This window comes from Eublepharis macularius, chromosome 8 (assembly GCF_028583425.1).
Source record: "Eublepharis macularius isolate TG4126 chromosome 8, MPM_Emac_v1.0, whole genome shotgun sequence".
Taxonomy (NCBI): Eukaryota; Metazoa; Chordata; class Lepidosauria; order Squamata; family Eublepharidae; genus Eublepharis; species Eublepharis macularius.
Window position 1 is genome coordinate 68,441,685 of NC_072797.1, and position 26,078 is coordinate 68,467,762.

Below are 26,078 nucleotides of genomic sequence, written 5' to 3' on the forward strand. Positions count from 1 at the left end.
CTAATCCAGTTCAGCAATTTTCAAAACATTCAGCCATTGTTTCCTAAATGAAAATCAATCTGAGGGTTGTCCGGTGAGATGGGGGCAGGGTCATTTTCCAACCAAACTCCATCCAATTTGGAAAGAACCTACTCCTGACTATCCTCTAAAGACCTCAAGTTTCTTATAAGGATATATTGATGGAAGCTTGGGTGAAATTGTGGGAAAATACTATAAAGATATCAACATGTACCACGATAAGAGAAAATGTATATAAAATGATTTATAGATGGTATCTCACTCCAAAAAAGCCAATGGAAATAGTCAGATGTCAGATAAATGATGGAAATGTGGAAAGCATGAGGGTTCCTTTTATCATATGTGGTGGACGTGTGAAAAAGCTAAGCATTTCTGGGGGGAAACAGTAGACGCTATGACAGATATATTGAAGAAAAAAAGTTGTTAGAAACCCAGAATTGTTATTGTTATGTATAAACCTAGAAGACTTTGACAAAATGGACAGGATAATGGTATTTTATATGACTATGGTGGCTAGGATAATTTATGCACAGCTGTGGAAGACAAAAGAGATACCATCGGTGGAAGATTGGATTTTAAAAACATTGAGCTTGGCTGAAATGGATAAACTTACGAGGAAACTTCGAGAGGAAGATATGGAAGAGTATATAACAAGTTGGGAGAAATTTAAGAACTATATAGAAAAAAAGTGGAACATTAAAGGGAAGGTGTGGTCTTTGGATACTTTCTGAGGGGAGGATAGTGTTCTGTTACTTTGAATTAATATAGAGGTAGTAATTATAATAATATATTAGAGGTAAAAAATCTACTTTGTGATAATATACCATTTTATTGATATATGTAGGTATAATATGTTATAATTTACTAGGTTATAACGTCATGAATTGGATAACAATATAAAGGATATTAATAATTTTGAACATTATAGATATGATAGATATGTGTAATAGTGCTATCTAAAGATAGGCAATGGTATAAAATATATTACTATGACCCATTCTTAGAATATAGTATATAGCTATTAATATAGGGGGCATATTATAGTGTAGGTTACTGGATACTATTGATAGATAGTACTAAAAGATATGGAATGTTAGATAATGGTATTTATCATTAGATAGGTATTATTATTTTATATAGAATTTAGTTTGGTTAAGATTTTATTTAAGAGGTAATAAAGGGAATGGAAAACGGTCGGAAGTCAACGGAAAAGGGGGGGAAAGGGTGGGGGGTATTATAATATGATGGAAAGTTAACTGTGTATGTTTTTATATTTGTATAATGACCCATCCAATAAAAAAAAATTTTTTTAAAAGACCTCAAGTTTCTTGAAGTTTGGATCCCAGGAGCCAATTTTATGGCCATCCAACAGAAGCCAACTGAAGCAAGGGAATGCCCTGTGCTTGTGACTGAATGTCAGATCTAGGGATGGTAGTCCATGACAGATAGATCCCCAAACCCCTCACAACAAGCACTCCAGGGTCTTGGATGAAAAGGTTTTATTATAGAGATCCATTCATTTCACAGGTACTTCCAAAGATGAGTAGGATTGACAGGAATGAGAATACAAGCGTATGCAGTTAGATATAAGGAGCAGGATTCCCCCTCCCCTGGGAGGAAGCAAAAAAGAGTTAGGAAAAAGGCACAAAAGTCCCAATTCTCATGAGAAACACCATAGCTTAGTCTGGCCAGAGAAAGCCTGAAGATTACAAGGAATTCGACTCCCTCTGTCTCTTGCGAAGAGTTACAGTTTACAAGGTCAACAAGCAGGCTTCAGAGATAACAGTCTCAACATTAGTACTTTCATTGAGATGGCATGAATATAATGGTCACAGTACATGAGCATAATAAGAGAGCATACAGTTACATAGTATGATCAAATCAATACAGGGAACAGAGAACATATGAATAGCATTGATGAATGGTATGCAGACATGACACTGGGTGTGGCTTGGTTCTGTTCTGTGGTGTTTCCCCACTGGCTGAACCCAGTCCCTACTGCTGTGAATGACACTAGTTCTGTTGGGCTAAGTTGCATCCAATGTTCCCTCTAAGCTTTGCAGTGTTGTGAGCTAAAAATCTACTTTGTGAGCCGAAACAACAACTTTCATTAAAGTTTTGAGTGCAACTCCTTAAAAAAAAAAATTACAATCAAATTGTTTTGATTACAATCAAAACAATTTAACAATAAAAGCCATTAGGTGAAAGGGCCACAAAAATCAGAGTATGCTTCTGTATAAAAATGGATATGTCCATGCTGATTACAAAGGGGTAGTTGTATTAGTCTGTTGTTACAAAATAAAGCAGACACGCAACAGCACCGTAAAGACTAGCACATTTATTTCAAGATGAGCTTTTGTGAGTCAATGTTTACTTCTTCAGCTTCCTTCTGTGCTAAGGCCAAGTTAAATGATGCCTTCACCATGGTGGTGGCTGAGGCGCTACCTCCTCTCCTCCGCTCTCTGGGGCTGAGGGGATCCTAGCGATTTCAGGCTGCACGGGTCAGGCCAGACCCGATCACTCAGCTCTACTCTGTTCCCCAGCTAGAGAGCCAGCAGTGGCTGGAGGCGCTCTCTGGCACCACCCTGGGGGCCAAACCAGCCACAGTCAGGAAGGGAGGAGAGAAGTGGGATGAGGCTCCATCCCTGCTCCATCCCTATAGGGCCCACCTGCAGATGCTGGCTGACTGGGAGGGCGGGGCCGCCTGAGGGTTCGTATCTGTGAGCTACATCTGAGAAGCTGTGAGCAGAGGAGTCAGAATCTGTGAGCAAGGCAATACAATCCGCAAATCTAGGAAAGGCGCCAGGGCCAGATGGACTTACGGCTAAATTTTATAAGACAATGGCCAATGAACTGGCACCATTCCTAAAAGAGGTGATGAATGGAGTTTTCAGGGATCAAAGGATTCCAGATACTTGGAGTGAAGCGAATATATCATTGATCCCAAAAGAGGGCCAAGACCTGACTAACGTGAAAAATTATAGACCTATATCACTACTTAACAATGACTATAAAATTTTTGCGAAGATATTGGCGGAGAGATTGAAGGGGTGGCTCTCGGAAGTCATAGAGGAGGAACAAGCAGGCTTTTTGCCAGACAGACAAATAAGAGACAATTTAAGGACAGTGATCAATGCTATTGAATATTATGACAAGCGTTGTGACAAAGAGGTTGGTTTCTTCTTTGTAGACGCTGAAAAAGCGTTTGACAATTTAAACTGGGACTTTATGTTTGCCACTATGGAAAAGCTACAATTGGGAGAAAGATTCATCAGAGCAATTAAGGAAATTTACAGAGACCAGACTGCAGCAATTGTAGTGAATGATGAATTGACCAAGAAATTGACGATTAGTAAAGGAACAAGACAAGGTTGCCCGTTATCTCCATTGTTGTTCATTTTAGTATTGGAGATTCTGATGATACAAATACGTCAAGATGAGGAAATTCGTGGAATAAAAATAAAGGACTATTCATACAAGGTCAGAGCATTCGCGGATGACATAATGTTAATTGTAGAGGACCCATTGGAGAACATGCCAAAAGTGATAGATAAGATCAAGGAGTTTGGAGACTTGGCAGGTTTTTATATTAACAAAAAGAAGTCAAAGATACTATGTAAAAATATGACTAAGCAGAAACAACAATTGTTAATGGAAACAACGGATTGTGAAGTAACGAGCAAAGTGAAATATTTGGGAGTTGAACTGACTGCAAAGAATATAGACTTATTCAAAAACAACTATGAAAAACTATGGACTCAGATAGAGAGAGACTTGATTAAATGGAATAGTCTGAACCTGTCATGGTTGGGCAGGATTGCAGCAGTTAAGATGAATGTGTTACCAAGAGTAATGTTTTTGCTACAGACAATACCAATCATCAGAGACTCTAAACAATTTGAAAAATGGCAGAGGAAAATATCAGATTTTGTTTGGGCAGGCAAGAAGCCTCGAGTGAAAGTAAAAGTTTTACAAGATGCAAAGGAAAGAGGCGGAATGCAACTGCCCAACCTGAGACTTTATCATGATGCAATCTGCCTAGTTTGGTTGAAAGAGTGGATGATATTAAAGAACAAGAAACTATTAGCCCTAGAGGGATATAAAAATTTTTTTGGATGGCACGCATACCTATGGCATGACAAAGTAAAGGTCAACTCGATGTTCCTGCACCATTTTGTACGGAGAAGTTTATATACAATCTGGAAGAAGTATAGAATTTACCTACAAGAAGGAACCCCCTTGTGGGTGGTTCCATATGAGGTGATAGATCCGAGAGCTGTTGATAACGAACAACAATGTTTAACGTACAAAGAAATAACTAAAACTGAAGTATCTAAACTTAGAATAAAGACGCAAGAGGAACTATCACCTAATTATGACTGGTTCCAGTATAGACAGATTAGAGACTTATACAATTCGGACTCTGTAAAGGGGGGTATACGAACAGAGAACTCGGAACTAGAGCAGACCCTTCTTAAAGAAGACAAGAAAAGAATATCCAAGGTATACCAAGTATTGTTGAAATGGTATACCGAGGACGAGACAGTTAAAACACAGATGGTGAAATGGGCTATAAATTTTAATAAAGAAATAACAATGGAGGCATGGGAATACTTGTGGAAAACTACAATGAAGACAACGACATGTACTAATATTAAAGAGAACATTTACAAAATGATATATCGCTGGTACATGACACCAAAGAAGATTGCGCTAGGGAATTTGAACACTTCTAATAAATGCTGGAAATGTAAGAAGCATGAGGGCTCCCTCTATCATATGTGGTGGTCATGTGAGGTAGCTAGGCAGTACTGGGGGGAAATAATAAGAGAAATGAGTGAAATTTTACAGTTTCAAATAAATAAGAACCCAGAACTCCTGCTACTAAACTTGGGAATGGAGGGAATTCCAGCCCACCATAGGACGTTAATATTTTATATGACAGCAGCAGCTAGACTCTTGTATGCGCAAAAATGGAAAGTATGAGAAGTGCCAACTATTGAAGATTGGATCTACAAATTGCTGTACATGGCCGAAATGGACAAGATGACAAGAAAACTGAGAAATCTGGACTCAGGGCAGTTTAACACAGATTGGGAGAAGCTGAAACAATATCTGGAGAAGAAATGGGAGGTGGGAGGAAAACTGTGGCAGTTTGAGAACTACTGAAGTATAATAAAATGTAGAGGGGGGTGACTTTACCGGGGGAGGAAGAGATAAATGTGAATTTATAAGCAGTTAGATTAACAGATTGACATATATATAGATATATATAGGTTAATAGATAGAACATTGATAGAAAATAACTAATGACAAGGTCTAAATATAAGGATTGAGTAACCAACAGTATTTTCTTTCTTTGATAAGATCTATATAATGTACCAAACTGAATATACAGAAGAGTCAAATTGATTGACTATGTGATGAGCTATATAGAATTACCGTAAAAAGATAGAATGAGTAATATATAGAGAATAAGTCAAATTGTTTGATTTGAATGTAAGATTTTTATGGTTTATGATATATAGGTTTATGATATGTAGAAATATTTAAAAATGGTTTATCCAAGATGGAAACAAGGACTTACAGTTTGGGTATACAATAAGAAAAGTAGTTAAGGATGTACTGCTTATTATAATGGAGAATGTATATCTGTTTTAGATAGAGGAAATTAATAGAAGTAAGGGAAAAAAGACAAAGGGTGGGAAAGCTGTTGGAAGTCAACAAAAGGGGGGGAAAGGGAGGGGGTTAGAAATGAAAAACTTGGGAAAAACTGAATGTAAATGTAAAAATAATGGATTCTAACCCAATAAAAAATTTTTCAAAAAAAAAAAAAAGAATCTGTGAGCGATTGCTCACATGCTCACATTAGCGGGAACACTGGTTGCAGCAGTGTTTCTTATTTCAGTTTGGTTTAGGTGTGATTCTCTAGTGTGATGTTGGTCCTCTTTCTGCACTTTGGTTCTGAGGGAATTCCATTCCCTTGCTCAGTTTGCTTCTGTTGGGTTAAGTTGCAATTGCATCCCTTGCTTCAGTTTGGTATGGGTGGAATGAATATGATTCTCTGATGTGATGTTGGTCCCCTTGCATTACTTTGGTTCTAGAGGGATTCCATTCCTCTGCTTAAGTTTGGCTCTGTTGGGCTTTCTCTGGGATGAGATCAGCTTGCATCTGAGAGTGTGCCCTGGTCATGGCAGCCTTACCCCAGTGTGTTTCTGTAATGAGAGTCAGCTTTGACTTTGTTGGAATATAGGTTGCAAGGTCTGACATTCAGTCATTATGCGGTTAATGTGTTTACATAGTGTTCTATTGTTTCTAATGACCTGGAAAGGAAACCTGGCACAGAGACAATAGCTTTATCTAGCTGAAAGGGAAACTGAGAAACAACTGTTGGTTAATAGGTCAGGTAACTTCTTTTCTAAAGGTCAAGAAGAAGCAGATTCTCCATATTGCTGGTGTGGTCTTTGTAGAGTCAAGATGTAGGAAATAGATTTCTTTTTTTTTTGTAGAAATCCCATGTACCTTTTCCCTCTAGAAGTAAATGTTTCTTAAAAGCAAACAAGCGTCTGACTCTCTATTGATCAAAATCCATTGCAACTCTGAATTTTAAATGATTTTAACCCACTTTTCCCCAACAAAATTGGTAGCAGAGGACAGTTGCAACACAATTAGTGAGAAACATTCGGAATGTTTGTAATGCTAACTAATGATTTTTAAATGACTCAATGGATCTTTAGAGAGGATCTTTAGAGGATACAGAATTTTCAGCCCTCAAGAACACAGAGTAAGGGAATGCAGTGTCGACATGTGGATGAGAACCATTTGCCACATGCTTCTAACACAACAGGATCCACAATGACAGCTAATCCAAAAGATGCAGCGACTGTTCCTGAAGAATTGGTCGTTTGGTTACCTGCAGAGACCAGGTGAGATCTGGCAGGCCCACCTTCTCAAGAGACTACCCAAACAGAAGGGGAAGCAGGGACTGGACCAGAGGAGACAGAACCCACAACCACTGTGAGACTCTCAGAAAGAAGCAATAAAGGAAACCCACCAAAGAAATACAGATTTTGTGGAATGATGCAACTTATAAAAGAACCCAAGGATCTGAACTTTGTAGAATCTGTTGGCATGAAAAACTGCAACGTGTCAAGTATACTGCTTGAATCTGATTACTTGAAAGATAGAGATGGACTGAGTGGTTGGGAGCACCTTGTTCAGGGGCCCATAGAATTGGCCCCTGGGGTCCAATCTTCTTGAAATGTGAGAGAGGGTCTTTAGAAGATAGTCATTAGGTTCCCCTGCAGACTTGGTTGAGTTTGCTTGAAAAATGCCACCACTGCTGCCCCAGACAGCCTTCAGATATTTTTCCCCATAGGGAATAATGGAGAGTGGATGGAGGCATCTTTGAAGGAGGCATAAAATTGCCTCCCCCCCCATTCCAATCTTCATGAAACTTGTGGGATCTTTAGAGGACAGTCAAGAGTAGATTCCCTCCAAATTTGGTGAACTTTGGTTGAAAAATTTCTCTCCTCCCATCCCACTGGATAATCCCCAGATTAATTTTCCCATAGAAAACAATGGCCGAAAATTTGGAATACCTACCTGGTTTTTGATTCAGGACACCCAAATTTTGCCGTATCACCCAAAATTTGATATTTTAATCCAAACTCCGAACTGAATTGCCCACCCCTAAAAGCTTATGCTGGGATAGATTTTGTTAGTTTTTAAGGTGCCACTGGAATCCTTTTAGTTTGCTACTACAGAATAACATGGCTACTCACCTTGAACTCTCAGTGGAATTGTTAAACCACCAACTGACTTTGCTAGAAGGTAATAAAAATTATATAATCTAGCCCTAATGTAGGAACCTCTCCTTACAGTCTGCCACAGATCAGCTCGCACTGTACGGCATTGCTTTACAGATACCTTTGTTCCAAATGACAGCATAAAGAAGGAACACTAAGGTAAAACTTCTGCAAGACTGCTGCTTAATCAGATCAAGGAAAAAATATTTTCTAATTGAAACATAACCACTCAGACATGTTCTTAGTAAAATAAATTTACCATGTCATATCAAGACAAAAAGTCCTAAATGTGGCAGTCACTTGACACCCCAGGGAATATGGAAGAAAAACACAAAAATAAGACCAGAATTATGTCAGTCTGGCTTATGCACACACACACACAGCATTGTTACTGGTGATACACAAACTGTCCTCAATAGTTGATATTGGTGAAGTAGTATAGGCAACCAAGTAGGTATTTGTCAAAAAGATTTTCATAAAAATCTATCCAATGACATAAAGACCTATACTGTCTTCTTTCCAGAATAGTTAATGTTTAATTGTGAAATATTTGCCATTTAGAAAATAATTTTACCTTAAAAAAGCTATTTACTTCATTTATACCCTGCCCTTGCCCCCCAAAGGGATCCAAAGCAACATCATTCTTTCCTGCATTTTATCCTCACAACCCTGTTGAGAGTATATGACTAGCCCAAGGTCAATCAGCAAACTTCCATGGAAGATTCAAACCTGGGCCTCCCATATCCAAGTTCAACACTCTAACTACATCATACTGGTGTACACCGCACTACTTCCTAGTAGGTGATGGAGGGAAAAAGTAGACACCGCCCCCCCCCTCATTCCATGCAGATTAAATCAGCTAATATATAAGCAACTCCATATAAGCTGATTTCTTTTTTCTAGGTTAAATAAATTATACGATTTGTTTTGAATGTTTGCAGAATTTCATAGGTACCTGTTTCTCTTCTTCCGATGTTCTCTGTTAGAGTTTTCTGACTCACTACCACTGCTGGTGTTACAACGGGATCGTGATCTAGAAAGAACAAGAACAGTTTTGACAAATAACTGAATTGTTTCTGAGTTACAAACTCAAACTGAAACTATGAGAACATCTATATATATATAAAGACAAGTGTCCTGACTGACTCATCAACGCCAAACCCCTGGACCTAGAAACACCAAACCCCTGGACCTAGAAACGTGAAATTTGGGCAGGACGTTCCTTTTGTGATATAGAGACTCACTAAGAAGGGATTTTAAGAAATTCACCCCCCCTTTGGGGGTAAAAGGGGGTCATATGTGCTTTCCCATAGGGATACAGCTTCCCTGTGTGGCTGGCAGGCTTCTCCTCCCCTGCCAACTGCCAACTCAGCCACTCTTCCCTGATTGGGCTAGCTTTCAAGGTCATTTGCATATGGGGCCAACATTCTAAACAGTTGCTAAGGGAGTCAATTAATGTGTCCTGAGGTAAAATGCACCTTCCAATCTTCCCCTAAAAGTTCACTAGGGTTGCCAATCTTCCTGTGGTGTAGGGTTGCCAGCCTCCAGGTGGTGGCTGGAGATCTCCCAGAATTACAACTGATCTCCACGTGACAAAGATCAGTTCTCCTTGAGAAAATGGCTGCTTTGGAGACAGTTGAAGAAAAACAGTACAAGTCTCCTAAAAAGGGAGCATGGCAGGTGACCATCCCTGCAGGCCTGGGCACAGTAGTGATGACCCTAGCAAACCTAAGAGCCATGATATAACCTGATATCATCACTATCATGAAGAAGTCCATGGACAGGCTGTGCACGCATGCCACTCGGGCCCCCCAAGAAAGACAAGGCTTCCCTCATTAATGAAAGAAAACTCCCTTGAAGGGGCAGAAATGGAGTACAGATCTGTGGACTCATTGGTGCAAATGGATGATGTGGTCCACTACCCTGTGGAGTTCCTCAATATGCTCAACCCTCCTGGCTTCCAAGCCCACAAGCTTCTCCTCAAAGTGGGGGCTCCAAAGTGGGGGGAAACCACCAATGAGGTCTACAAAGAGGTCCTTTAGTAGAAAAAAAAGGTTGTACGTATTTTTCACTTTATTTATTGCATTACAATATTTTCCTTTTAAAAATGTCTTCAATAAATGTAACATTTTGAAATTCACTTCATCAGTTTTAGGCATCAACATGCTTCGCTTTATTCAAACACTTTTGTGAAGCTTGGGTACTATACTATTATACTACAAAACCAACTCAACAGCCACCCTCACAAACCAAAAAATGTTACATACCCATAAGTATTATAATTGGATTTAAAGTGGTTAAATACCATAGCGAAGCATGGGCATCAAGCTAGTCTATATATATAAAGACAAGTATCGTGACTGACTCATCAATGCCCAGCCCAAACCACTGGACATAGAAACGTAAAATTTAGGGAGGACGTTCTTTTTGTGGTGTAGAGACTCACTAAGAAGGGATTTTAAGAAATTCGTCCCCTAAGGGGGTAAAAAGGGGTCAAATGTGTTTTCCCATAGAGATACAGCTTCCCTGTGTGGCTGGGAGGCTGCTCATCTCCTCCCCCCGCCAACTGCGAACTCAGCCACTCTGTCCTGAGGTCATTTGCATATGCGGACTTGATTGGTCATCATCCCAACATTCTAAACAGCATGCAGGACACACGCAGTACTCAGGACTAGATGTGGGCACAAACCAAAAAAATTTAACGCATCTGTGGTTCGTGGTTCAGTGCCACCAGTGATCCCGAGGTTGCTAACCGAAACGAACATTTTTCGTTGCCGAACCGGTTCGCGGGGCTCAGAATGGCCCCCGTTGCCCTTAGAGAGCCCATATTCCCGGGGAGTGTTTTGCAGGCTCTCCTACAGCCATCACCCAAGTTTGGACAAGATTGCAAAAGGGATCTTGGAGTTATACCCTCTCCAATCCAAGGCCCCCAGGAAACTCGCACTCGATACAATTAGAGCCACCGGTTGACGTTGGCCCAGTGTACAGAAGGTGGGTGCTGATGGTGGCCGCTGGGCCTGGTGGGCATGGGGAGGCAGTGATGAGCCATTTCCCCTTTAGGGGGCAAGGGGTTTGGCCGCTCACCAGCGGCACCCCCCATGTGCCTGCCTGCCAGGCCAAAGAGGAGCGCGCTAGTATTCCTGGCATGGGAATGGATATGTTATTCGGACGGGGACCTGATCCCCCAGCAACTGCAGGTCCTCACCTGAGGGTCCCACTGAGGATCAGTGCAGCAGCAGCCAACAGTACCCACCTTCCTGCCTTGCCGGAAAGGATGGGAGGGAGAGAACATGTCATCATGAGGAGGGGGAAGGGGAAGATCCCCCAGCAACCACGGGTCCTCACCCGAGGGTCCCACTGAGGAACAGTGCAGCAGCAGCCGACAGTACCCACCTTACTGCCTTGCCGGAAAGGATGGGAGGGAGAGAACATGTTATGTGTGGGGTAAGTGGGAAGATCCCCCTGCAACCGGCTGGCCTCACAGGAGTGCGCGTTTATTCCCAGCGAGGGCCGGAGGGCGGGTGATGTCCCCTCTCTTTCTATTTCTATCTCTATCGTTTTCTACATACAATTCTCCCAATATATACCATAGTCTCACTGTTAACAGACATTCTCTAAGGTGTGCACATACATTTGAGGGTATCGTTCATTCTACTTATACATTCTGTAACGTTTGTATCTTTCTCTGTTTTTGATTTTCAATCCTTTTATCCATGGATGGGTCATGTTCGCATGTCATTTGGAGGGGAAGAGGCAAGATCCCCCAGAAACCGCAGGGCCTCACCCAAGTGTCCCCCTGAGGATTTCTCCGGTGGCAGCCAGCACCACCCACCTTCCTGCCTTGACAGAAAGGACGGGAGTTGCGGGACACATTCCCACCCAGCTGAAAGGGGTCCCATCAGTCCTGTTGACAGGGGAGCCGCCATGCTGTGCAACCAACTGTATCCTTACATGATACAATTGGCTGCGTGATCGGCTGCCTGGCAGCAGCCCTGGCACCAGAGGGAGGGAGGGAGGGACTAGAGCCCTAGCCCACCACTCCCAGAGGCCTGACCAGATCAGGCACTAGTAACAATACTGTGAGCCCTCAGCCCAGGTGCCCACTGAGCTTGGCCACAGGGCCTGGCAGCAGCCCTGGAACCAGAGGGTGGGTGAGACTAGAGCCCTAGCCCACCACTCCCAGAGGCCTGACCAGATCAGGCACTAGTAATAATACTGTGAGCCCTCAGCCCAGGTACCCACTGAGCTTGGTCCCAGGGCCTGGCAGCAGCCCTGGCACCAGAGGGAAGGAGGAACTAGAGCCCTAGCCCACCACTCCCAGAGGCCTGACCAGATCAGGCACTAATACTACTGTGAGCCCTCAGCCGAGCTGCCCACTGAGCTTGGCCCCAGAGCCAGGCAGCAGCCCTGGAACCAGAGGAGATAGATGCCTATCCCAAAAATCCCAGCTCAATTATACTCTCTCAGTCTCTCCCCAAAGGCTAGCAAGTAGCAAGCAAGAGCTCCATCCCACTCCACTGCTCGCTGAAAGTGAAACCAGAACTGGGAGCACAATGCTTTTTATAAGCTGAGGTCCCATAGAGCAACACAGGAGGTCTGTGTTTGGCTGTCAGAGCTGCCTATCAGGGTTTGCGGGGATAAGATTGGAGTGCCCGTGGCTACAGAACACCCCTCCCCCTCCCTCCCCTGGGTGTTTTCTCCCAACTTGTAACTGCTTTGCAGCTCCATGGTTGGAAGGAAGACCTGCCGATCAAGGTAAGCTGGGCTTCCATTCGGGTTTCCAGGGTGACAGAAGGAGTGCAGACAGAGTTCAGGCATTCCCCCGGCTTTGTTTCTAGGGGAACTGATTGATGGCGCCTGACTGTCTGGCTTCCTGAACTGCGGCCAAACGCACCAAACCAGGCTTCTTCTGAACGCTGGTTCGTGGGCCGTGGACAATCACGAACTGCCGGATCATGATTGCCAATTTCGTGGGTTTTTGAAGTTCGTAAGGCGGTTCATGTCCATGTCTACTCAGGACACATTCAGTGACCCCCCAGTCATTGAATGTGTCCTGAGGAAAACATACACCTCCCCACTAGGGTTGCCAATCTCCCTGTGGGGCCTGGCTTTCCTGTTTTTAAATGTTCATGGGGAGATGGTGTACGACCTTTCTAGGGGCCATTTCAATGCAAACCTCTCACGAACCTACCGAAGTGCCCACCAGACCACCCCTCTCTCAGTCCAACTGCACCTCACACTTCTTGCAGCCATCACCTCTTACTGCCCCAAAGAAGCCTCCTGGCAGACACTGTGCAAGATATAACGATGTTAAAAGGAGGAAACAACTTAGAGATAGGGCAAAGAGCAGCAGTGGGCAAGTACCAGCAAGTCCTGTGTCCAAGAGAAAGGTGACCATCCCTGCAGGCCTGGGCACAGTAGTGATGACCCTAGCAGACCTAACAGCCATGATATACCCTGATATCATCACTATCATGAAGAAATCCATGGACAGGCTGTGCAAGTGTGCCACTCTGACCCCCAAGAAAGACAAAGCTGCCATCATTAATGAAACGCAACTTAACTCCCTCGAAGGGGCAGAAATGGAGTACAGATCTGTGGACTCATTGGTGCAAATGGATGATGTGGTCCACTACCCTGTGGAGTTCCTCAATATGCTCAACCCTCCTGGCTTCCAAGCCCACAAGCTTCTCCTCAAAGTGGGGGCTCCAAAGTGGGGGAAAACCACCAATAAGGTCTACAAAGAGGTCCTTCAGTAGAAAAAAAAGGTTGTATGTATTTTTCACTAAATAATTTAATATTAAAATAAAAATTTAATAAAAATTTAATATTAAAAAAATAAAAAAATCTCTTCAATAAATGTTACATTTCAAAATTCACTTTATCAGTTTTACGCATCAACATGCTTCACTTTATTCAAACACTTTTGTGAAGCTCGAGTACTATGCTATTATACTACAAAACCAACTCAACCCGCCCCCCAAACCAAAAATGTTACTTACCCATAAATATTATAACTGGATCTAAAGTAGTTAAATACTGTAGCGAAGCATGGGCATCAAGCTAGTCTAACTATAAGAGAAACATTTTATGTTTTTGTGACTTTTAATGTATTTTTTTTAATATTGTTAGCCACCCTGAGCCCATCTGTGGGGAGGGCAGGGTATAAATCAAATCAAATAATTAAGAAACGTTAGTATAAAACAACAGCTAATCCACTTTGCCAGATACTGCCTTATCCTGTTTCTTTTAGAGATGCACACTAGAAATCTTTAAAATAACTCCCTCATACTATTAACATCTGAGTTCTCACCTTCTTCTAAGTGGCTGCCCAGGTTCATTTTCGCTACCACCTGAAAAGTGTCGTCGTCGTGAATAAGAAAACTTTGGTGATCTGTTACGGTCACTGGGAGAATTATAAAGCCCGCTAGGATTAAAGAAGAACAAGTGTAAACAAAGGATCCCACCAGCATTCCACAGCATAAACCATGAAGATATATTCCATCTCTCTCTCTCTCTCTCTCTCTCTCTCTCTCTCTCTCTCTCTCTCTCTCTCTCTCTCTCTCTCTCTCTCTCTCTCTCTCTCTCTCTCTCTCTCTCTCTCTCTCTCTGTTATTATCACTTTGTTGGCATTGTCGGAAAATACCATAATTTTCTGTGCTGACAGGCATGTTATTTAAAAGGTGCACAGGTAACAAGATTTGATCAAGCTGAGACTGAAGATTTTATTGCTTTTTCGTGAATAAACACATTACACTGAACTCTTAAAACCAAGGACAATTGCGCATAAACCTTTAGAGAATGCTTACAGGATGTCAAGGGCACTTTCACTGATGCAATTTTTATGAGAAACCACAAAGGAGAATAGAAAACACACATTATTTCTTGCAAATGGGGGATTTTTACAGTAAAAAAGTCCTCATGAATTGCAGACCTAAACCTTCAACTATATGTTTTTCTTATACTAACAATGAAAATAAAATACTGCCCTTCCCACTGAGGTCAAATAATGTAAAGAGGCATAACTATGCGTGTGATTACAACTCTTATTATTTGCACATATCCTCTTCTCACCCCATATTTTTCATTAACATTCATTAACAAAGTTGCCCTATAATTATTGATGGCATTTATGAGCCAGCAAGCCTGTCACAGTTCTCATATGAAAAAATGCAAGTGAGGACAAGCTATAACACACAGACTTGGGAAGGGGAAGAGGAACAGATATGAACTAGTTCCCTCCACTGCAGTCAACACTGTTTTCACACATGTCTGCATGTAAACATAATACATGCTGTGTATACTTGCATGGGCACATACACTATGGATTACATATATACTGTTAAGAGAAAAAAATGAGGCACAGGGAGGAAATCCCTTTGCTTGGCCTCTCCATTCACACCCACACTGTTATACAAACACTCAGGAGGAGATAGGTAATGGGCGAGGAAATCTGCCTATACAAGTGGTCTTCCACACATGGAAACACATGGTCCTTCTACCCATCTGCTTCCACCACGTGTCTTCTCCGTTTCACCTTTTCTCTCAGTTCTCAGGGTCATTCTTCAATTTCTGTGATACAGAACTTCTGTCAAGCATCTCAAGCAGGGTTGATGACAGGTGCCTGCAGGGTCTGTGTGTGGCTGATTGTGGCTGATCTATACAACCTCTCAGATATTAGCAAACAATGTCTAGGTAACCACTGGTGGTTCAGCGGGCTGCTCAATCTTTTCTGCCTACCTAATCTTCCTATCCTAACAAAACACAGATGGTTCAAGATCAGGAACAGCATAAAGATCTCAAAAGTGACATATGTGTAGGTATTAAAAATGCACATTCTTCATTAAGCAAATATGGACAGATTGAATAATTTTTACAAATCACCATGCTTTTCCTTACCTCTGAGAGCAGTTTTCTTGCCATGGTGCATTAGATTTACTTCTTTGGATTTCTGGGCTACTTTCCTGTCTTGATTTCTTAAAGCTAAAATGTAAAGAGACATGACTATTGAAAAACTTGGGCTTTTTAACTGATTGAACACAGAGCAAAACTACAAGTGACAGATGCCACAGGCCCATCCTGTAGCTGCCAAAGCCAATTTAGAAGAATTTGTAGTTCTTTTAAAATTGCAGCAAGGTCCTGATATGGCACACACACGCCCCAGCACTTTTTCAGGCACCGAAACAACCCCCATTGCTGTTTTGGCACCTGAATGGGGGGTCAGGACCTCCTGGGGCTACCATGCTACACACACACACCAGATCAGTTCCTCGTGGCAATTTTAAAGGAATTACAAATGCTTCTAAAGCGGCTTCAGCAACCACGGGATAAACCTGCTGTCACTTGTAGTTTGGCCCACATGAGTGATTTAAAACCCCACTTTCTAGGAATTCTTTAAAGCATTTGCTTTCACTCTGTTTCTCCCATTGCTATTTGCAAGAACAGCCAGGGCCAAACTGCACGGCCCTGGTCTTTTTATCATTACCTTTTAATTGGTGAGGGTGCAATAATTCTGGTAGTTTGTTCATTTTCACCAGTCTCTCTGTGTATAACAATCTGGTTTGTACAATGAGATCCTGAAGGGAAAAATTTTTTTTAGTGACTCTCTTGCACTTTAGGGCACCTCTTATTAACAAGTTTGATTTTTATCACACCCTGCCTCTAAGGACCACCACAGAGTAGCATATATAATATTCCTTCCCCCTTTTATCCTCACAACAACCCTATGGGTAGATTACTCTGAGAACAAATTGCCCATGGTCATCCAGTAAGCTTCATGGCAAAGCACTGATTTGAACCTGTGCCTCATCTCTTGTAGTCCTACGCTATAAACACTATACAACATTGATTCTCTTTGTGCTCTGACTGACACTGAATATGTTGCAATTTTGTTATGCATCGATTATCTGCATATGAGTTTGGAAATTAATATACATACATATACACAAACACATACTTGCAAAAATTGGTGTTTAAAGAAAGCTATGCCAGTCTCAGAGCAATGGCTCATTCTTCCCTTTATTCCCTGTACTGCACAATGGAGCAAGAGAACAGAAAAAGTTGCTACAATTCTTATAGATCTACTGTTCAAAAAGGAAGCAATTGCTACCCTCCACCCTCTAAGTATGAAGTGGTGTTCATAAATCAAACTTTAATTGTTAAAATTCTGGAAACTGTTGCATAAAATAATGTAACAGGAAGTCCAGACCATATCATTATAGTAGCAATAAATAATGGACTGAAAGAACAAAAATCACCCAAAAAAAGTTGTTTAGAAATCTATCCCAACATAATTATCACTGTACAGGAAAGAATTGTAAAGTAAATTCAAAAAGGCTTTGTAGACTGACCCGTAGCTTCTACATAAATAAAAAGTGAGTAAAACATTATTATAATACTATCATTTATACATGCATAATCTCATCATATTTGTCTTGTAAAAGTAGAAACGCTTTAGCTTGCTGAGGGGCCCATAGAATTTGAACATTTTGCCTAATTTGCTTGAATCTTGGGGATTCTTTGAAGAACAGGCAGAATACACTCTGCTGCAATTTTGGTGACATTCGGTTGAAAAATAACAACTCCAGCCCCCCTGGAATTCCTCCATAGGAAATAATGGAAGTGCAACAATCTAGAGGGGGTAGCAATGGAAGCCTTCTTCATTTTCTGAAAGGAAACAAATAACAAACCACAACAAGGAAGGAAGGCGAATACAGAGTTTTTAGTTGAAAGGAAAAACATTTTTTTATTATCAATCACTGTAAGAGTAAGGAACTGAAATGAATGCAGACAGGGTTTTGTTTTTTTAAATGCTGCTGGCTGGCTGGCTGCTGCTTGATAGCCATTTTAGAAATTAGTAAAGAGAACTTAGTGCAGCTGAGCAGAGAGACATACTTTGGGGATCTGTAAGATTGCCCCGGTTTGTTCAATCTGCTTGAAGATTACGGTTTCTTTAGATTAGAGGGAGAACGGTATTCTGTGCTTTTGGTACCATTAAGTACAAAAATGGCTGCCCCAGAGCTTCCAATTGGTCCCACTCCCTTTCCACTGAAAAGAAACGGCCATGAAAATTGTAAGAGCGGAAAAAACTCTGATGAATTTCAATCTCAACCCAGCAACACCCCAATGGAAAACTACCCAATAATGTTAAACGTTTCATTCAACCACCCAAATCAAAACCATGAGAAAAGTTTTCTAGATGCACACCCCTTATAACTATTCAAGTTATTCTAGGTTAGAGTGGAAAGTTAGACAGAAAAAGGAAAGACTATTTGGTAGGTGCCCTGCCTTTAAAGACGGCTAATGGACAAACTACACAATATGTTGTTTGGTGAGATGGATCTGGTTTTTCAAGATCCAACTCACTTTCCCCACAGTTGTACTTTTAAAGCCTTCAGTAACCCTACATGGCTCAGGACAGAAGGGTGGGGGCTTCCTAAGCCAAACTGGCTCAGTGCAGAGTTATATACATAATTTTGGAGATGTCACTTCCCTGGGCTAAAGAAGGCCCCTGCAAAAGCAATGTCCCCCTGAGTTGGAGACCATGCGGAAAGGAATCAGCCTTCACCCTCCAGTCATTGGGCCTCAAGCAAACAAAAACATCCTCAGAACTCAACCCTAGATTACTTATCACTCTCGTTCTTTAGAATGCTTTACATATGGCTGCAAAGGAACAATGACTTTGGAATTTATTTAAGGCAATTCCTGTAGTTTTAAAGGAATACAACAGTAAACATTTCAGATCGCTTGCTTGCTTCCCCCCCCCCCCCTACTTTTAAACAGGAAGAAAAAAAATGTGCATCACCAAAATACAATACAATACAACTAGTGATACAACTATTGGAATTCATATGTAAATTTGACTCAGTCAGACTTGGATTGAATAGAGACTATGAATGGTTATCTCATTACCAGAAGTAACTGCCTTTCAGGCATTCTATTCAGATTCAGCTATGGCAGGGAGGGGTCACACCCAGCCTGGATTGTGCACTCCACCTCTTTCATGACTTTTGCAACTGACTTGCATCTACTCCCCCCTCCCCTCACCACCTATATATCTCTGGCCAGTTTCTTCATACCCTCCATGCATCTGACGAAGAGAACTGTGATTCTCAGAAGCTTATGCTACAGTAAAGTTGGTTAAAGGTGCTACTGGACTGTTTAGTATTCTACAACTAGTCCAGTTGACAATAATATTATCAGTCCATTTCTGTTTTTTTAATGTTAAAAAAATTATCTGCAGAGTTAGAGTTCAATTTTAGTTTAATATTATTAGCAGAAAGTACACAATGAAGCAAATTAACTGGGTTAATTGGATGCAACACTGTGTTTGTGCAAAGGGAAAGGGAAACACATTCCAAATAAAAACCAAGGCTGGTGCAAGGTATTTTGTTGCTCTATGCAAATTATGCGGCCATAACTTCCTCCCACTCTGCTGCCTGTCAGACTGATAGGGTTGCCAGCTCAGAGTTGGGAAATTCCTGGGGATTTCGGGTGGTGGATGGGATTTGGCAGGGGAGGGGCCTCAGCAAGGTATAATGCCATAGAGTCCACCTCCGAAGCAACCGTTTTCTCCAGGGGAATCGATCCCTGTTGTCTGGAGATATAATTCTAGGAGCTCTCCAGGACCCACCTAGAGTTTTGCAGCTTACGGATGGAAGAGGCAATGCCTGCTGCCTTCTGCACCACTGACAGATGGGAGCAAGCTCTGCCCAAAGTACTGGCATGCTCCCCACTGTGCTGCCCTAAGTCTGGGAAGTTCTGGCTGAAGAATCAGCTCCAATAAAAAGGGCAAGAAATGAAAGAACCTGTTAAATGGTATCCTGAGCACATAACCTGGTTTCATCATCAAAAAGTATTTTTCAGTAGGAAAAAGGTGAATTTCCTGATTTGTATACTGCCTTGTACTGAGCAACAGAAAGATTTCTAGAGGCCACTACTCATTTACAAAAAACAAAAAAAACAAAAATTGAGGTAATTGCTCATTAGGAAAAATATCCTGTCATTATTCATGTATGTGATACAACAACTTGGTAACCAAGGGATGGGGGCCTTATAAATAGTTTAGTCCTGCCAAAGGAGACGGTGAATAAGCAGGAGCTCTCTAGAGGGAAATTTTGGTAACCTTATGAGTCTGTGATTATAATGTTTGTTTAAACAGATTTCTTTACCTGAGAAGCACAGAAAAGTAAGTTATTTGAACTGTTGCTTCTGAGAGCTGAGCACAATAAATTATTTACATGGCTATTCTAAGAATGACTGAGTTATCTAGATTCCTTGTTCAAAAGCTGGCAAGACTGAGAGCTGTTTACCACAATGGGAAGCTGTACTGCTGGGGGTTACAGAGAATCCATACTGTTTTTCAGTCTCTGGAACAGATGTTCTCCCCTAGTATCTTTTGACATGCCTCACATTTGTACAAGAGGTAGCTGATCTTTGGGGGTAAGTGGGCAAGAAATCAAATCCCAAGTATGAGATAACAAAACTCTATGGCCTTGGGATGGTTTTTGACTTGTTCGGCCTGAACAATTTAAGTCATACATAGAAGGCCATCAGGAGCTTGAGACACACCTTACTTTGTTCTGTTTGACTTAGTAGATCACAGGTTCTTTGGGCCTGTTCTAGTCTATTCAGCAAGCATGCTGTAGTTCTGAGGAGAAAGTAGCAGGCTTCTAGGCTAGATTATGCCACAGCCAAGGCAACAAACCTCCTGCTCATGTTCAGAAGTTCTACCTGTTCCTGTTGCCTGTGTCACTTATACCATCATGTTACAAGCTGGTTATCCATATCCTATACTGATGTGAATGAATATCTCCCTTCTGCTTTTCAGGCTGCATTAAAAGATATTCACAAATTTAAAAGTGTTCTTAGCAAAACTTGAAAAATAGGTCCACAGACATGGTAGGAAGTAGAATCCAGCTTACAATGAAAACAGAAACAAAGTAAAAATCCTCAGCAACAGAGCTGAAAATATGTACCCAAACATGCCAAGTGTTACACTGCCAAATCTCAAAGTAACAAGGTGTTTCCAGAGGAAGCTGCTCTCTTGTTTACAGAAGAAAAATGTAACAATCTGTAAGGAAAGGAGTGCCTTCCTGACAATCACATTGTAAATTGCTTGCATTTTCTGATTAACAGAAGTAAACCACCACCCCTCCCAGGCCACTTCCAAACCTAGAGGGTGAAGTAAAGCTGCCACTGGAAACACTGATGCTGCTAGCATCAAAGAGATGCAAATAGCATGAAATATTCCTTACAATGAAGCTGCCTAGTTCTGATAGTCCCTGCTCTAATAAGATGGTTTTGAAGAAATCCTGCAAGGAGAAATTCTCAAGATTTCCTGTCGAAGTTTCCCCTCCCATCCATCGTTTACAATTCACTATGGTATTGCTCTACTTTCACAGGACTGTATAAATAAATAGCTAAGGAAATTGTTCCAAATTAGACATTTGATTTAAAAGGTGGCGTTTTCAAAGAACATCAGATCAATTCTCCTCTCCCCAACTATAAAGTAAGAATGTTTTACTTCAATGTACCTATATTTGTGTCAGAACAAAAATGAAGTTATGAGTAGGGATGTGTGCTTCGGGTTTCCGATTCGGGCTGTAACCCGAATCAGACCCGATTTGGAAAGATTTGGGATTCCTGAATCGCCCCCAGCATTGCTGAGCCAATTTGGGAATCCTGAAGCAAAGCTTTCTGAAGTGATTCATACAGCTTCGGGAAGCTTTGAGTAAAGTGGAAGCAGCAGCGCCTGCAGCAATTTTCTAGCGGTTTGCATTGCAAACAGCAAGAAAAGCACTGCTTGCTTTCAAACTTCCTGCCCTGCTGCTTTTTTTCCCCCGACGGGAGAGAGAGGAGGGTTCCTATCAGGGAAAAAAGTGTTGGGGTGGGAAGTTTGAAAGCCACACTTTTCATGCTGCTTGCAAGCAGCAAGAAAAGGGGCACTTCCAAATGCCCTCCTGCTTGTTTCACGCAACGACAGGAGAGAGAGACTCCCCCTCCCAACGGGTGAAGCAAGCGGTGGAGCGTTTGAAAGTTAAAGCCACCCTTTTCGTGCTGCTTGCACGAATCTTTTTCAGGTGCAAACCGCTAGTTATGAGGATATTATTTGGAGTTTGATGCTACTGAAACATTTCAGAGTGATTTACAAGGGGAGGGGATAAGGATGAGGTCAAACTACTGACCAATACTTGTTTTACCATTGATTTCAATTAGATATGATTTATACTTTCTGCTTAAATCTCAGTGTAAATAAGGACAGTTTATTCTGGCTTACCAATCTGTTGTGTTTTTGCTGTTCTTTTTGGATAAGTCTTACTGCGGCTTCTTTGAACAGTCTGGTTAGGTCGAGGAAGCTGGACGGAAATATCTCTGTTCATTTGCCAAGCTGTCCTCCCACTAGAAAAATGTAATAAAATGTATTTCATGAATATATGGAAAATTTGCAAAATATAACTAAAAAAATTATTTTATTTTAGTAAGATGAATTCATTTACTCCAGTTCAATGCAACGTCCGCTCTTCTCTTGAATTTCAAAGCCAAGCAAATTTTCTATAGTAAAAGGAAATAAGTCTCATTGTCTTCACAATATGGCTACTGCCTTAACTTACTTACTCCTGGTTCCCAATTTAATATATTTCCTCTCACTTTTTCTACCAAACCAATCCTGCTTCTCATACTATTTTAACCCACCTCTCTTCAGAGGGATATCTCAGAACTTATACATTCTGAGTGGTGCTTGGTTCAAGCACACAAATAGATGATCTTTCAGAAACCTCCCCATAGGTCACTGACATTTTACATGGCTGGCTACACAATATTATTCTCAGTACTATTAAATCTTTTTTTATGAAGTAAAACTTGATTTGGGTGGCAAATGCTCAAGATAAGTTTCTTTTACTTGGCATTTTTCCAGAGGTGTAATAAGGAAATTGTCCTAGAACTCACACAAAATGTGTTCTCTGTTAAGTATACAGGTAAGGAAAATGTTACCTTACTTATAACAGGCTCCTATGCTGTGCAATTCTTATCAATATATAGTTGGTCATATTGCATTTCTTGAATTAATTTCATTGAATATTTATACATGCATTCAAAATTTGCCCAGGCCAAGCAGATACATGACTATTTCTTTGAGAGGGAGGCCAAAAGAAAAAGGGACCAACAAGGCAATATAAATGTCTCTAAAAGCTCTGCGCAAGGGGCATGAAGGACTAATCTGAGCAACACAGCAATCTCAGATATCCCCTGTATACACATATGCTAGCTAAGATCCAGCAATAGTAACCCAGTATCTTATACACAGTTAATGGAGATGGAACAGCCAGCTTGACAATATTTTTTTTAAACTTATCACTTTCTTTTTAAAGTGCTGTATGAGAACCCCAGATTTAAAAGATCTAGTGAATGAGCCTCAGTTTCAAAACAGAAGTCAAAAACAAAACAAGCAGAACTTCGTAAGTAATTATAACATGACCTAGGCATGGAAGGAAGTCATTTCCTTAACATCAGTAATATCAGGGGCACTATCCAATAAGCATTTATGCAATTATATTTATTGCAACCATATTTTTCTCTCATATTTTAATCCACATTAGCTCTGTTAGCAGGAAAAATATTATTATTCTCCAGTGAAAACAACAATGCTTCTTCAAGCACATGAAAAGTATGACATCTCCGTAGGAGAACCACTTCTTTAAGGCTGATATCTAGATCTCATGCAATAGATATGAGACCTTGCACATTAATTGCTTAATGAATTAAGCTCAAAATAGTACTTTTATTCTGAAGTGTATCAGTTCTACATGTTGTAAGCAGAGACAGTAGAAGAGACCAAGGTTTTAACTGATTCTAATCAATGTAGCCGTTCACTTGACCCCTAATATGGAAAATGCAAAAACTAATTTAAAAATTGGTTGCAAAACTATCCAAGGTTCGTAACCTTTGTGGAAAGAAAACTGGAGCCAGCGTTAGAATTTCAGAATTTAAGCAGTTTAAGTTTCACTAACAAACCATTTTAAAACAAAAACCATTACCCAGCTAGTGATTTTTTTCTGTTCTCACACAATAAGATCTACTGAGCAGATAACTCCATTCCACTTTCAACAAAAGCAAAATGTATGGACATGCCAAGCTTTGTTCTTCAGCAACTATTCACGATGTAAAATACAAATCTTTGCTAATGATAATCTCCAGTTGCCAAAACATCTGAGTTTGAAAGATTGAGAAACGTCCAGATGGATTTGTCTAATGATTGAAGAGCAATTATACTGTTTGTAAAAAAAAAAACAAAAAAAAACCCTTGTAATTCCTGACTGTCTTATATGAATGATCTCTATGGGGGGAGGTGCTATTTTACCAATAAAATGCCAAGAAGCAACGTGATTCCCCTAAACATAAGAGCATTTTCTTAGAACAAGCATGGGTGTTTAGCTTTGTCTTTATGTGGATGCAAGAAAAGACTATCACAGTTTGGATAGAGTCCATATTTTATTTCAGAAAGTATGAACTAGATTCTCCAGTCCCAACCATATTAATTATTGGTAGCTTTCCCATATTATATCCTTAATGAAACATTAGCAAGCTACTTTTTCCTATTTAAAATTGTAAACAAATCACCTACAAAAGTCAACAGAAGTCTTGCTGGAATCCAGTGCGTTAAGAAACTGACTTTGCCTTCTGTTTCCTGGCTTTGAATCAAGTTTCTAGGCTTGGTCAAGCAAAGAAAGTCTGACTTTGGAGAAGTGCCGCCATCATGATTTTGCTGTTTTCAGAGATTAAGCTAAAACACCAGGCTCAAGATAACATCAGAGAGTCAAAGTCAGAGGCCAGAAAGGAGTTTTTGCGTCTACATTTCATTATCACTACAAGGAATTCCAGGTGTGAGAACGTCACAGTTATAGAGGATGGTCAATCAAGATCAGACCATTGCAGCCAGTTTGGAATAAAGCAAGGGTCTTCATTCTAGTCCACCTCCTTCATTCTGTGTGGTTGCTGGTGGATACCAATGCTGGATCTGGTTACCAGGACTATAGTTCTTGGATTTTGGAGCTCTAACTGGACTTTTGTGCTTCTAGCCTGACAAGGTAACATCTATGCCAGAGGACCAAAGCCTGTCCAGTACTTTAGGATAGTCATTTAGCTTTGTCATTTTCCTTTCTTGTTTGCACACTTCTGTGTTTGTAACCTGCACTCTTCTTAATAAACTCTACTGAGTGTACTTCTGTGATGTTATTTGGGGTTTGAGTGCTTCATCTTGAGTTCAGTACTTTGGCCTATCTGCCATAGCTACCCTAGTAATTGTTTTGTTGAACTTGGCCTCCAAAGTGGTCTACCTTGCAGGGCTGACTTCTTATTGTTTAACACCTGGTAGGGCTTTGAGATTTGTCTCTCGGTCTCAAGCTAAGGATTAGCCAGAGAGACTGCTGATGGTGACTGTTACCCCGGGAAGTGAGGATTCACCATCATTTTGAGTGTTTTGCTCTTGCCTTTATACTCAGGGCAGCTTGTGGATACAGTGACACAGTGTGGTGAAGTACTTAGGAGATTGATGTATAAATCCTTATTCAGTCTTTAAATTAATTGGACGGCTCTGGACCAGTCACCTTCTCAGTCTAATATACCTCAAAGTGTGGCTATGAGCATAAAATTAAGGAGCAGATAGCCATGTATGCTGCCCAAGCTCTTTAGAAGAATGGCAGAATAAAAGACAGATAATCAATCCTGCAATTTAAGCCCTGCGGGTTATGAAATCTCAGAGTAAACTTCAGTGCTGCAGATGTGAGGTTCTTGCTTAGTAATAGAAGGCCTCAACACAGAGACTGGGAACTTGGAAAAACTGTTAGGGCTGCCATCAGACCAGACCAAAAGAAGTGATCCACTGTTTTCCTTAGAAAGATTAGGCATATTATCAGACCTACCTGCTCTGCCCTTGTTGCCACAACTACTTCTCCTGCTTCCTCAGCTGAATCTCTAGACTTTTTAGAAAATCCAGGTTCCACAGGCTCAGCAGGAAGAAGTATTCCTGAATTACACTCACAAAACCAGACACTTCCATCCGCTACCAATATTACAGCCCCCGAGTTCATTGGAAATAAATCATTCCTTCTTAGGAAGACTTCTGCATTGACAGTGGCACTGATGTCCCACCTCTGCCACAAATATCTACGTATTATATTTTCTCTCTGTGTGTTATATATGTGCGTGCATGCATACATTTGCCCCCAACTAGTTGTGATGGCAGAAGAGTCA

The 26,078-nt window shown here is 41.0% G+C and overlaps 1 protein-coding gene across 6 annotated transcripts in view; it reads right to left on the minus strand.

Moving 5' to 3' along the window:
- Window positions 1–26,078, minus strand: part of EPB41L4A (erythrocyte membrane protein band 4.1 like 4A) — a 177,427-nt gene that overhangs the window by 24,154 nt on the left and 127,195 nt on the right. For all 6 annotated transcript variants that reach the window (XM_054987239.1, XM_054987238.1, XM_054987242.1 and 3 more), the window contains 5 exons: window positions 22,105–22,226; window positions 16,312–16,402; window positions 15,726–15,809; window positions 14,140–14,253; window positions 8,782–8,859 (listed from right to left, as the gene is read on the minus strand). In XM_054987239.1, coding sequence (XP_054843214.1) covers window positions 8,782–8,859; window positions 14,140–14,253; window positions 15,726–15,809; window positions 16,312–16,402; window positions 22,105–22,226 — 489 coding nt within the window. The remainder of the gene's footprint in view (window positions 1–8,781; window positions 8,860–14,139; window positions 14,254–15,725; window positions 15,810–16,311; window positions 16,403–22,104; window positions 22,227–26,078) is intronic.